Source organism: Sinohyriopsis cumingii, chromosome 15 (assembly GCF_028554795.1).
Source record: "Sinohyriopsis cumingii isolate HCF-2022 chromosome 15, ASM2855479v2, whole genome shotgun sequence".
NCBI lineage: Eukaryota > Metazoa > Mollusca > Bivalvia > Unionida > Unionidae > Sinohyriopsis > Sinohyriopsis cumingii.
The window spans coordinates 29,209,479-29,221,936 of record NC_142975.1 but is presented as its reverse complement, the minus strand read 5'-3'; the positions used below and the strand labels follow the sequence as shown (position 1 = coordinate 29,221,936).

Genomic DNA, 12,458 nt, shown 5'->3' with positions numbered 1-12,458 from the left:
GTTAGCTACGCCATTTTAACAATAAAATTACAGCACTGCAAGCACTTGGTTAGCTATGCCATTTACATGATCAGTAAGCCATTCACCTACTGTTTCATGGAAATTAATGTCGAATAGAAACTTAGTTAAATGATGAATCAACAAGAGGTAATTAAAATATTTTAATATATTTATAGCTTATCTAAGTCATTATTCTACTTTAGTAACAGTACCACCAACCAATAAACTCTCTCTCTCACCCTTTGGTTGGTTTGACTTAACTTTTGCCATCATTCCTAAGTCCAAAGACATAATGGGATGACACAAACCCAAATCCTCTATGTTCGTCATTTCATAGATTTTAGACCTTATCTTGCTACGATGGTCCAGGGAGAGATAGAGAGAAAGTCCTTTGGACATTTTCATATTTAATTAATAATAAATGATTTTTAGAACACTGTAGTATGTTTAAGAAACAACAACAAAAACAAAACATTAAACACATCACAGTATGTGTACCATGTAACAAAGGAATTGGCTGTAGAAATTGTCAGCATGGTGTGCAACTTTCTATCATTGATAAACACTGTAGATAAATCCCAAAGAAAGTGCACATGTATCATTATAACGAACCATATTCTTGTAGGTTACTTGGCGTAATTTCTATTTCAAGGTTATAATTCAGCCCAAATTCCTTTTCTCTCTCACTCCATATTTATGAGTAGTTTGTCTATGAGAGGGGAGGGGGAACTTAAATCAGAAAGGGTTGTAATGAAAATGTGTACCATATTAAATTCATTTAGAAAATGAGGATTATTAATTCTTTTTATCATTATTTTCATACATCAGTAAAGATTAATGTGTGGAAATTCAACAATGATCTAGAATCAACTGCAGATGGTCGCTAGAATGTTTATATGTGCATATTATTGCACCATGGGTGGATCACAATTTGATATACCAATATATATATATATATATATATATATATATATATATATATATATATATATATATATATATATACACACACACACACCACACACATACACTAACTTATAGGAATAAAATCCACATTTAGATACATGATGTACATTGATCATCAGTAATTTCCTAAACTCAGAGTATAAATATTTTCATAGGTCAAAATTTTCAGCAATATCTCACTGCCTTCATCAGTGACTAATGTTGAACACATGACCTATAATGGTTAGTTCAAGCTAGTCATTCCCTGTTTAGTGTCCAGGCCTCTGCAGTCATATTTCAATCACATCCTTCAACTTCCTTTTCCATTTATTGTCTTTTCATGCAATCACCTTGGTTTGGTTTGGGACAATGGAATACAGTATTCCAGATTGCTACAATGTTCATATATTACCGATGACTCCATACTGACATAAAGGTCACACGATCAATATTAGTCGCTTATTAAGGCAGTGTGATATCTGTCATGGAACTGTATAAATCCGTTTATTTATTAAATACGTGTACTCGGGTTTTGTTTTTTATGTACAACTATACCTGGGGTGATTTATGTATATTGTACAGTATTTCAAAACAATGAGTTTGGTTGATTCTAAGCCACACATGTGAAGTGCTTTCCATGAGAAGAACCGAATACTCTTAGTGCACAGATGATGTATGGAGGCATCGTCTTTGTATAAATGCCTCACCATAAAACTAAATCTACACATTATGGAATGTCTTGTCAGTGAGAGGTCAACTTTAAGGATTTGCACTTCTTCAGCTGTTGATGTATACGAGTTATTTATTAATTTCTTGTGTATAAATTATAACTATTGTACTACTGTTTATTCTTGTATATTTTATATGTAGCTTTAGCTTACATAGCATAATGCAAATATTTTCTATTCTTGTTTGAGACTTAGCAAGAGATTTATATTAGCAAATTTATAAAGTTGCATTTTTAAGAAATGTTAAGTACCTTAGGGTCCCTATCAGGCATGGGTAGGTTTACTTCTAAACCTGTGTATTATTTGACAATTATGTAATCTGTATCACTTACCATATACAACATCATTAAGTTTATTGAATATGCCCATGTCATGCATATTAAGCTGTGTTAGATGTATTTTCAGCGGATTTGAGTCGTAGCTCTGATTAGAGTTGTAGCTGTACAGCTTATTGGAATCGATGTGGTACCAGCTGTAGAGCTTATTGGAATCGATGTGGTACCAGCTGTAGAGCTTATTAGAATCGATGTGGTACCAGCTGTAGAGCTAAGCATAGAAGCTGACCATTGCAGCTGTAAAGTGGAACCATAGCAGCCATAGAACTGAGTTAACACAGTGTTGCTGGTTGAGTAGCAGGTGATCAGGCATTGTTGACCTATTGGTGGGTGCTGATTGCTTGATTGACCAAGGAATTGAATGGTGGTGGTGACTACCTGGAATATTGACTGCTTGATTGACCAGTGAGACTGGTATCCAAGTATGCTGCTGATGGAGTGTGTAACTCCATACAGTCATGTAATCTTTTAGCTGTGGGCTAATTTTGGGGTGTATTGGGATCGTAAAGATAATTTTCATACAATATCTGTCCCTTTGTTTTCATCACTTAACTATCTAAGTAAAATACCTCATCTGTCACTATTTGAGTGAATTCATTTTTACTATTTGAGTAAAATAATAGTTCTTTTTTTCATGTGAAATTACTGTGAATCATTCACCTTTGTCCTTGTACTGTGAATAGTCATGTATTTGTATTTTCATTTGTTGCATTATTAGGTTCTTGCGGATTATGTTCATTTGTCCAATATTTGGATCTTATACATGCATGTATTAATCATAATTCTTTTTCCATTCAAGTCATTCATCAATAAACATTGTAGTTGTATCACCATCAAAAGTGTTCTGTTATAAATCCGAAATCCAACCCAGTTATCTTGTTACAATATTGTCAAAATTTTTGAACTCTGAAGACATTTATGTTCTGAGTCTGGGAAATAACTAATGATTATGAATTATCCAGAGCAAGGAAGCAAACTTTCCAGTTGTGATGCACACTGGTATCTAGATTCATCCTTACCACCCCCACCCCCACCACCATCACCATCACCACCAACACCACAGTGAGATAATTCTAACATCACATATTTAGAATACTGGTGAGTGCATGGATATGTTTCACAAGCACAGCTGGCTAGGCTACATCATGATCCCAACTAATTTTGAAGTTTTCAGGCCTGGATGATAGTACACTGTCTAAACCTGCATGCATGCAAAAGGTGAGTACATAATGACAATAATATCTTTATATAACACTGTCATTTTGGTATGTATAAGGAATCATATAAGTTAAGGAAAGGTCTTTAATTTTCATCATTCCACATAGGCAGTATTGGGAGAAGGTAATGAAGTGAGTGGTTAGTTGGGTTTGAAAGGTCTGTATAAAATTGGAAATGTTATAATTTTAAGTTACATTTTAGTATGCTATGTTGATTTCATACCATGTTCATTTGTTTTGTACTACAGGTGTGTTATGCTGTGTTGATTTCATGCCATATTCATTTGTTTTGTATTACAGATGTGTTATGCTGTGTTGATATCAACATTAAGTTGGCTTATGTTAAGTTTGTGTTAGTCACACAAAATGGTCAGTTTAGGTAAAGTTATTAAGCTCTGATGACAAAGTATGTATGCATGGATGTATGTGTACATGTGTACCTTGCTCTGGCACCAAAATGTTGGTACATGCATTGGAATGTATGTGTACATATGTACCTGGCTCTGGCACCAAAACTTTGGTACATGCATTGGAATGTATGTGTACATATGTACCTGGCTCTGGCACCAAAACTTTGGTACATGCATTGGAATGTATGCGTACATACGTCCCTGGCTCTGGCACCAAAACTTTGGTACATGCATTGGAATGTATGTGTACATATGTACCTGGCTCTCAGCCAGGTACCAAAACTTTGGTACAAGCATTGGAATGTATGTGTACAAGTACAAACCTATGTAACCATGTCTGCATGCCCAGGGTAACTGTTTTCAAGGTAAATAGCTAGCTATGCAGATAGCACAGATTGGCAAAGGTAGTCACATGAAACACTGGTTAATATCCACACAGGCAAAAGTAGTCACATGAAACATTGGTTAATATCCACACTGATTTCTAGTCAAATGCATTCTCTTCGGCTAAACATTGATGTGTGCTCGCTACTGAAAATAAGTTATTAGCAAACTGTCTACTTAAGCAACAACAGATGAAGTTTATATTGTGTTCAGAAAGAACAGAATGTTTTGTATATATGAATATGGGCTTCGGTTTCTGTCAAAGACTTGTAAGGATGTTAGTACTACCTTATAATGAATTTTATATTATGAGATACATTAGTAACAAGCAGGACACGTCTCAGGGGTTACCTCTGTTATTATCATTATAATTGACAGTACTAGTAGTGGTGGTAGTAGTAGCAAAAACCATGCAAGAAGAATGCCAATTTATATCTCCACATATACGTAAATTTACACCATTGTATATACACATACCCAATTACAGAATTGTAAAAATAATTTTTTTTTTACCGAACTCCTAATACATATACCAAATTCAGGATTGCAAATATACAAACCAAATTTATAACACTCCAACTATTCATAACAAATTACATTACTATATTAATTATAGCTTGAGATCTATCAAAATTAAACATCCCATAGAATTCATATAACAATAGAGGGAATAAATGGGACACCTTTTTATATACAGATTTTCCCTAATACTCAGCAGTCAATTTCAAAACAGGCATATCTGCCACTTGTGTACCTGCATGTCCATTGCAATGGTTCAAAAAGACCAAACACCTGTATGTCCATTACAATGGTTCAAACAGACTGGACACCTGTATGTCTATTTCAATGGTTCAAAAAGACCAAACACCTGTATGTCCATTACAATGGTTAAAACAGACCGGACACCTGTATGTCCATTACAATGGTTCAAAGAAATAGGACACCTGTATGTTCATTACATTGGATCAAACAGACCGGATACCTGCATGTCCATTACAATGGTTCAAAGAGACCCGATGCCTGTATGTCCATTATAATGGTTCAAAGAAACCAGACACCTGTATGTCCATTACAATGGTTCAAATAGACTGGACACCTGTATGTCCATTACAATATTTCAAAGAGACTGGACACCTGTATGTCCATTACAATGGTTCAAAGAAACCGGACACCTGTATGTCCATTACAATGGTTCAAACAGACCGGACACTTGTATGTCTATTTCAATGGTTAAAAAAGACCAAACACCTGTATGTCCATTACAATGGTTCAAACAGACTGGACAGCTGTATGTCCATTACAATGGTTCAAACAGACTGAACAGATGTATGTCCTTTACAATGGTTCAAACAGACTGGACAGCTGTATGTCCATTACAATGGTTCAAAAAGACCGGACAGCGACATCTCTGGATACAGCCTTTACATCACACTCATGACATCCAGTGCAAAAGACACTTCCCTTATCAGTTAGTAGAATACTGATTGACACAGACAGGTGAGATCAACTTACCTTAATATCACAACACAATTTAAGACACTGGAGGGTTTTCGGAAAATAAAATTCAATAATCGTTATCAACTATAAGTGAAAGCTCTAAATTTGAAACCGTTGTATCTATCAACAACTAAATTTGTACTGTTCATGTTGTGCTATTAATCTAAGCACCTTTCATGACAACCTGTCGAAAGTAGTCTCATAAATGTTTCAGATTATGCAATCATATTGATGTTATCACTGACAAAATTTTCCTTGCTTTTGGATTATTTTCATTACAATTTGGTAACAGAAATATTATTCACTGGTAAATGTGTACAACAATCATCAAAATCCAACTATCTGAAAGAATAGCTTGATAAAGTAAAAATGGTTGAATCTCATCTACATATGGTTTACTGGCTTGCCCAAAACCCTCCATGTCCTTAATGAACTTACCTGTCAGAAGCAAAGATTTAGCGCTTTATGCTTTCAGGGAAGAGATGAATACTGATGATCGCCATTGTGATGGTATACTGTGACGTTAAGCAATAAACGTTAGCATTTCTTTTATCACATATCTAATTTGTTATGGGGGTTAATATGTCCATATCATAATATTTATATATGTAAAATCTATAATTATAATAAACAACTGTTGATTTTTACTGAGGTTGTTATGAAGTTTGATGGACCTCATATTAACTAACATGAAATGCCAGAGGTTCTAAATATGAAATGGAGGCTCTAAATAAAGGTCTATAGTTGTTAACTAACATGAAATGGAGGCTCTAAATAAAGGTCTATAGTTGTTAACTAATATGAAATGGAGGCTCTAAATAAAGGTCTATAGTTGTTAACTAACATGAAATGCCAGAGGCTCTAAATAAAGGTCTATAGTTGTTAACTAACATGAAATGGAGGCGCTAAATAAAGGTCTATAGTTGTTAACTAACATGAAATGGAGGCTCTAAATAAAGGTCTATAGTTGTTAACTAACATGAAATGGAGGCTCTAAATAAAGGTCTATAGTTGTTAACTAACATGAAATGGAGGCTCTAAATAAAGGTCTATAGTTGTTAACTAACATGAAATGCCAGAGGCTCTAAATAAAGGTCTATAGTTGTTAACTAACATGAAATGCCAGAGGCTCTAAATAAAGGTCTATAGTTGTTAACTAACATGAAATGCCAGAGGCTCTAAATAAAGGTCTATAGTTGTTAACTAATATGAAATGGAGGTTCTAAATAAAGGTCTATAGTTGTTAACAAACATGAAATGGAGGTTCTAAATAAAGGTCTATAGTTGTTAACTAACATGAAATGCCAGAGGCTCTAAATAAAGGTCTATAGTTGTTAACTAACATGAAATGCCAGAGGCTCTAAATAAAGGTCTATAGCTGTTAACTAACATGAAATGCCAGAGGCTCTAAATAAAGGTCTATAGTTGTTAACTAACATGAAATGCCAGAGGCTCTAAATAAAGGTCTATAGTTGTTAACTAACATGAAATGCCAGAGGCTCTAAATAAACGTCTATAGTTGTTAACTAACATGAAATGGAGGATCTAAATAAAGGTCTATAGTTGTTAACTAACATGAAATGAAGGCTCTAAATAAAGGTCTATAGTTGTTAACTAACATGAAATGGGGGCTCTAAATAAAGGTCTATAGTTGTTTTATTACATCATTAGCACAAAAATGTTAAAATGTATCACACAGCAAAATAGTGACATTGCCACTTTAGCTGCATGACATCACATCAAAATAGATCGTTATGTCACATAAAGTTTGTGAAGTAACAAAAGTACAATATATGCATAATAGGTTATAAAATAAGTATTGAAAAATTCTGGACCCAAAGTCATGTAGTGCAGGTCATGCCCAACTTTGCAGTAGCATTCTATGCCACATGAATGGCAAAAAGGAAATATTTAAACATTTTATAGATCATTTACACATTATTCAATTAATTAATGAAACCTGAACATTGCACAGAAATACACACTTCTTTTATCAATGGATGTATGTGCTGATTGTCACTCAACAGTGAACAAAACTAAGTTTGTTAAAGAGAATGGAATATCACATAGCCAAAGAAATACAACAAAATATTAGTATTACGAAAAAAGACACAATACATCAAATAAAACTTAATGTTACAGTTTTGTTGGTTTTCTTTCAGTGATGTTGTCTTGGTGGCAGATAAATTGGAAAGTGTTAAGTGTGCAACTTTACTGTTACCAAGGTATTGTAATCTTGGATAATACTTATATAAAGGATATAGAGTCTCTTGGGGTCATTTGTGTTTCATTAATTCTGAGTGAAGGATAAAACAATTATATTTAGTGTGGATGAAGTGCACTGTTTATTGTTGACTGATACATTGTCACACTGTATCAAATGTCTCTCTCTCTCTCTCTCTTGTACTAACAGCAGCAACTAGAAATCACCTGTCCATCTTCAATATTTGTAAAAATCAAATTTATTTCCTATAATTTTTCAATTTGAATATTTGGATGTGTTCAGACTTATTTAACTGTATGATAGACAGCTCTTTAAGATGAGAACTAGATTTACTGAATACTCAACACTATGGTCAGATAGAAAAGGTTACTGTTTTTGTCAACCTCTGGCACCATCAGATTTATGACATGTTCATCGTTTCATCTTTCCACTGCCATTTTTATTTCGCTGTTGCCAGAAGCAGTTCCTTCGAATGTGGGTACTTGTTTACCATATAAGAAAGTGGTGAATAATTTTCCTTAACTACTGTCAGTACCGCTGAGTAACAACAGCATTAAACTAATGTGTCAATTTATGAGGTATGTGACGAGATTGTATATAACATATCATGCTATGTCATGTAATTCACAGTGGATCGTTACATGAGTACTTATTTCAAATGTAAAATTCTAATATGATACCAACATCATCAATTATGAACTTGAAAAATTGTTACAAAATACAGTAATTGAGTCAAATGAAAATACGGCAGGTTAATTTACTTCTAACATTTTTATTTGTCCTAAGAAAAGATGGAATTTAATGACTGACCAAAATCACCAATGACAATGTTGAATATTATCACCTCAAAATGTAATCTCTAAAATCTGCCTGTAACTAAACAAAGATGAATTAATGGTTTGACTCTGTATATCTGCAGACCTGCTAACCCTGACAAGTCCATCTCAGTAAGGCAGTTGATTTTTTTCCGTAAGATTGACCACTTTTCAGTACGGTGTAACAAAATATATATAACTGCTATTATAAAGCTGGAAAACGTAATTAAAAGTTTGACGCATCGACGATAAACATTATGTTCAACTGAAAAATTTGTAAAGTATGCTTAGACTTTATTTATCACTAGTACAGTTGCAGAAACTCTACTTCCAAACCCTATGCAGCTCAATGGCTTGTTGCTATCTCTCAAATTTACATAATTCTTGGCAAGTCATTTCCATTTCACAAGATGATGGCAATCACATCTCCAACTCCGAGATGCACTCAAATTGGAACGTGATGTCCAATAAATGTAACTACAGTATGTCCTTTCCAGCTTTTATTCACAAGAATCTGAATAATCTTTTTATTCTTCTGTGTTGATTATTAACACTTTTCTGCAAGCTTTTATTCCCTTTTGTCTTAAACATGCATTGCTTTCTGGATGCCATTTTTAAAAATTCAATAATCAACAGTTTGATCATGCAGATGCTTCACATGAACAAACAGATGCAGTTCAAATCATCCAGGGTTCTGCTGTAAAGTTAGTCTGGTTCCCTGACTAATTTCAATAATTCTAAGATGAAAACCGGATCCAAATAAAGCATGGATGAACCAATTATGATGATTTTTCAATAACGATTATTTTTCCGTAGTTTTTGCTACTATGCCGTAAGTCCGTATTTTAAGGGTAATTTTTGTAAGACTTATGACAAAATCATAATAGTTGGCAAGTCTGTATCTGCCCATAACTAAACGAAGATGAATTAATGGTTTGGCTCTGTATATCTGCCCATAACTGAACGAAGATGAATTAATGGTTTGACTCTGTATATCTGCCCATAACTAAATGAAGATGAATTAATGGTTTGACTCTGTATATCTGCCCATAACTAAATGAAGATGAATTAATGGCATGACTCTGTATATCTGCCCATAACAAATAACAATGAACTCTGTATATCTGCCCGTAACAAATAAAAATGAATTAAATTTGACTCTGTATAGTCTTATGTTACATGTTGAGGCTAAAAAAAAAACAGTTAACACATGAAAGAGTGAAAACATCAAGCTTTGAAAAATAATTTATTTCTTTGAAAAAAATTCTGTAAAAATGAAAAAATATGAACTTATGGTTTTAAGAATCAAATCCAAAAATAATCCACAAATAAAATTTTAGAAGTCCTAATAATAAAATGTTCCAATGATTTCAAGTTCAAGTCCTGATGACGAATCCAAGATGGAAGACGATGATGTACAGTATGCTGTAACCTGTAGTGTTGAAGTCTACAGTTCCTTGTAGAAACAAGAAATATCACTCCAGGTTTGGAAATCTGAATAAATATTTATAAGAGCTGTCTTTGTTCAAGAATCTCATATGAGCACAAAAATTTTCCAGGAAAAAATAATTAATCCTCTGAATCCAAGTAATTTGAAACAACTCCAAACAACACAACACCTTCCAGTGTAAAGAAGAAAAGCCCAATTGTGATTACTTCTCTAATATGATGGTTTAAAACTTGAATTTTATGCCCCCGATAAGGGTCACATGGTCATGTTTACATATATATAAAAAAATCATGTAGCCCCTGTATGTTCTTGATAACACCCAATCATTTTACTCCGAGAATAAAAGCTGTTTACTTCTCTAAATCTACAAGTCTAGGGTCACATATTCAATACAGCCTCAATCTCACTCTTATAAGATTCACAATAAACAAAAATAAACAAAAGAACTTGTTGACATGGCTGTAACTAAATTTTGAATTGAGGTTAAGGTCCAGGTCAACACCTGGTGTTTACTAAAACAGTCATGGTCAAACTATTTTCTGGAAAAAGTATCATGTCCAACGAATAAATTTACATTACAATAGCATGTAATGAAAAATAAAATAAAATTTAAATCTGACAAACAATTAAATTGAAAAAAATATATATTAAATCAGATATAATTAAATCAAATATACATAACAATATCTGCCCATAACTAAACAAAGATAAATTAATGGTTTGATTCTGTATATCTGCCAGTAATGTGGTTTACATAAATGATTGCTTGTTTTTGAGCATGTGAACAAAATGTTCTTGAAATGGCACCTTTGATGCTTGAGGCTTTACCATCCACCAATAGAAGCCTGTCCTGAACCCAATGCTATGCATTCCTAGAATATGTCTGGTCGGTTGACAAAACAGAAAACCACCACAACTTCTAATGTGTATCATACAACTTCACATAAACATCCCCTGACTGTTCATAAAATGACACAAATCACATCACTGGGTATTTAGTTGCAAATAAACCATGTGTGCTTTATGCTCCTTTGTTTTATAATCATCTGGAAATTGAAAAATACCACCAACTCAGATTAGATCATGGTAATTTTGATGCACTAGTTTCTCTGTCTGAAGAATGCAAAGATCTCTTAAAATTATATAAGATGTTCAAACAGCCCTGTAACATTTGGATAAGCACAACTTGTACTTCACAGTGATAGCTCACTCCACAGTTTGGGGGGACGGAGATACTGATGGTATGCAAAATGGAGGATATTAGTCATTGTAAGAGAAATGCGTTCAAATCAATTATCTTGAGTGTAAAGTTACAAAAGCTTCCAAGAACAAATACTTATGTCAAAATCAATGCTGGCAACACAGCAAAAACTACTTGTCAAATATGGGTGGCAAGAAAAAGTAACTGAACACTATCACACCTGATATTCGGTTGTAGCAAGTTCATAGAAATGTTTTTTTAAATGGTTTTTATTTACACAGTGCAAACTTAATACAGAGGACATTAAACAATCAACATAGATACTGTCATGGAATGGATGCTGCATAAACATCTTTTTCTGAGAATTAATCAAATTGATGGGTCCTCTTGCATTGATTTATTTCCTTCAAGATTAAATAATCAAACTGAGCAGTATGGTTCAGTCCTTCCAGATTCAATGCTGACATAGTTGAATCCCTTCCCTGTCTTATTGTCACATTTGAAATATAGTTATCTCCCCTCCTTTCAATATACTGAGGAGAGTTCTACAGATGATAGAAGACTAGGCTACATTCATTCTGATTGTCCCACTTTGGCCAACCTGGCCTTGGTTCCTAAACTTGTGTTGTTCACACTCAGGGTTACAATCTTCTGCCGATCAATAAAATGTTGCATTTACCGAAGGAGTCCAACCAAGAAACACCCATTGACCAAAACAATACATCTGGCTTCTTTTCCTTTGTATGGAATTGTCTCATTGGTACAGGAATTTCAGCAAATAAATGTGCCTATTGAGACTAAGGCAGTGATATCATCTGACAAGTGCTTACACTAAACTTGCACAGTCTTTTCCTTGGCTGTCTTTTCTTTGACTTTCTTTTGCTAGACAAGCATTTCCTTGACCGTCTTTTCATTATTTACCTGTTATAGCTGCATACTTAGTTGAATATATAAGACTTTTGTGAGTTTCTTTCATAGTTTTTACAGTTGCATCAACACTGTATTAAAATGTTTGGGATAGCGTACCTTAATGTTGGTTATCCTTTTGTCCGAGATACATTGCCTCTAAGATCTCCTATAATCGTGAGGATACTGGAATTTGTAATTAAATGAGCTGGAAGCTGAAGCTTGATGATAATTCTAATACACCTGAGAACTTTAAAGATTACAGGCCCTCCCTTGCGATTCCATCACATGGGTTTCCTTTATTCTCCATCATTCCTTTGGTATTTATGGTCTTTTAGTGAAGTGA

The 12,458-nt window shown here is 33.8% G+C and overlaps 1 protein-coding gene across 3 annotated transcripts in view; it reads right to left on the bottom strand.

Annotated features, from left to right (window-relative positions):
- Positions 1 to 12,458, bottom strand: part of LOC149781473 (uncharacterized) — a 63,571-nt gene that overhangs the window by 11,022 nt on the left and 40,091 nt on the right. The window contains exon 8 of one of the 3 annotated variants that reach the window (XM_089935560.1): positions 5,955 to 6,031. The exons of the other annotated variants lie outside the window; for them this stretch is intronic. Coding sequence (XP_089791686.1) covers positions 5,988 to 6,031 — 44 coding nt within the window. The 3' untranslated portion in view covers positions 5,955 to 5,987. The remainder of the gene's footprint in view (positions 1 to 5,954; positions 6,032 to 12,458) is intronic. 3 annotated transcript variants of the gene reach the window in all.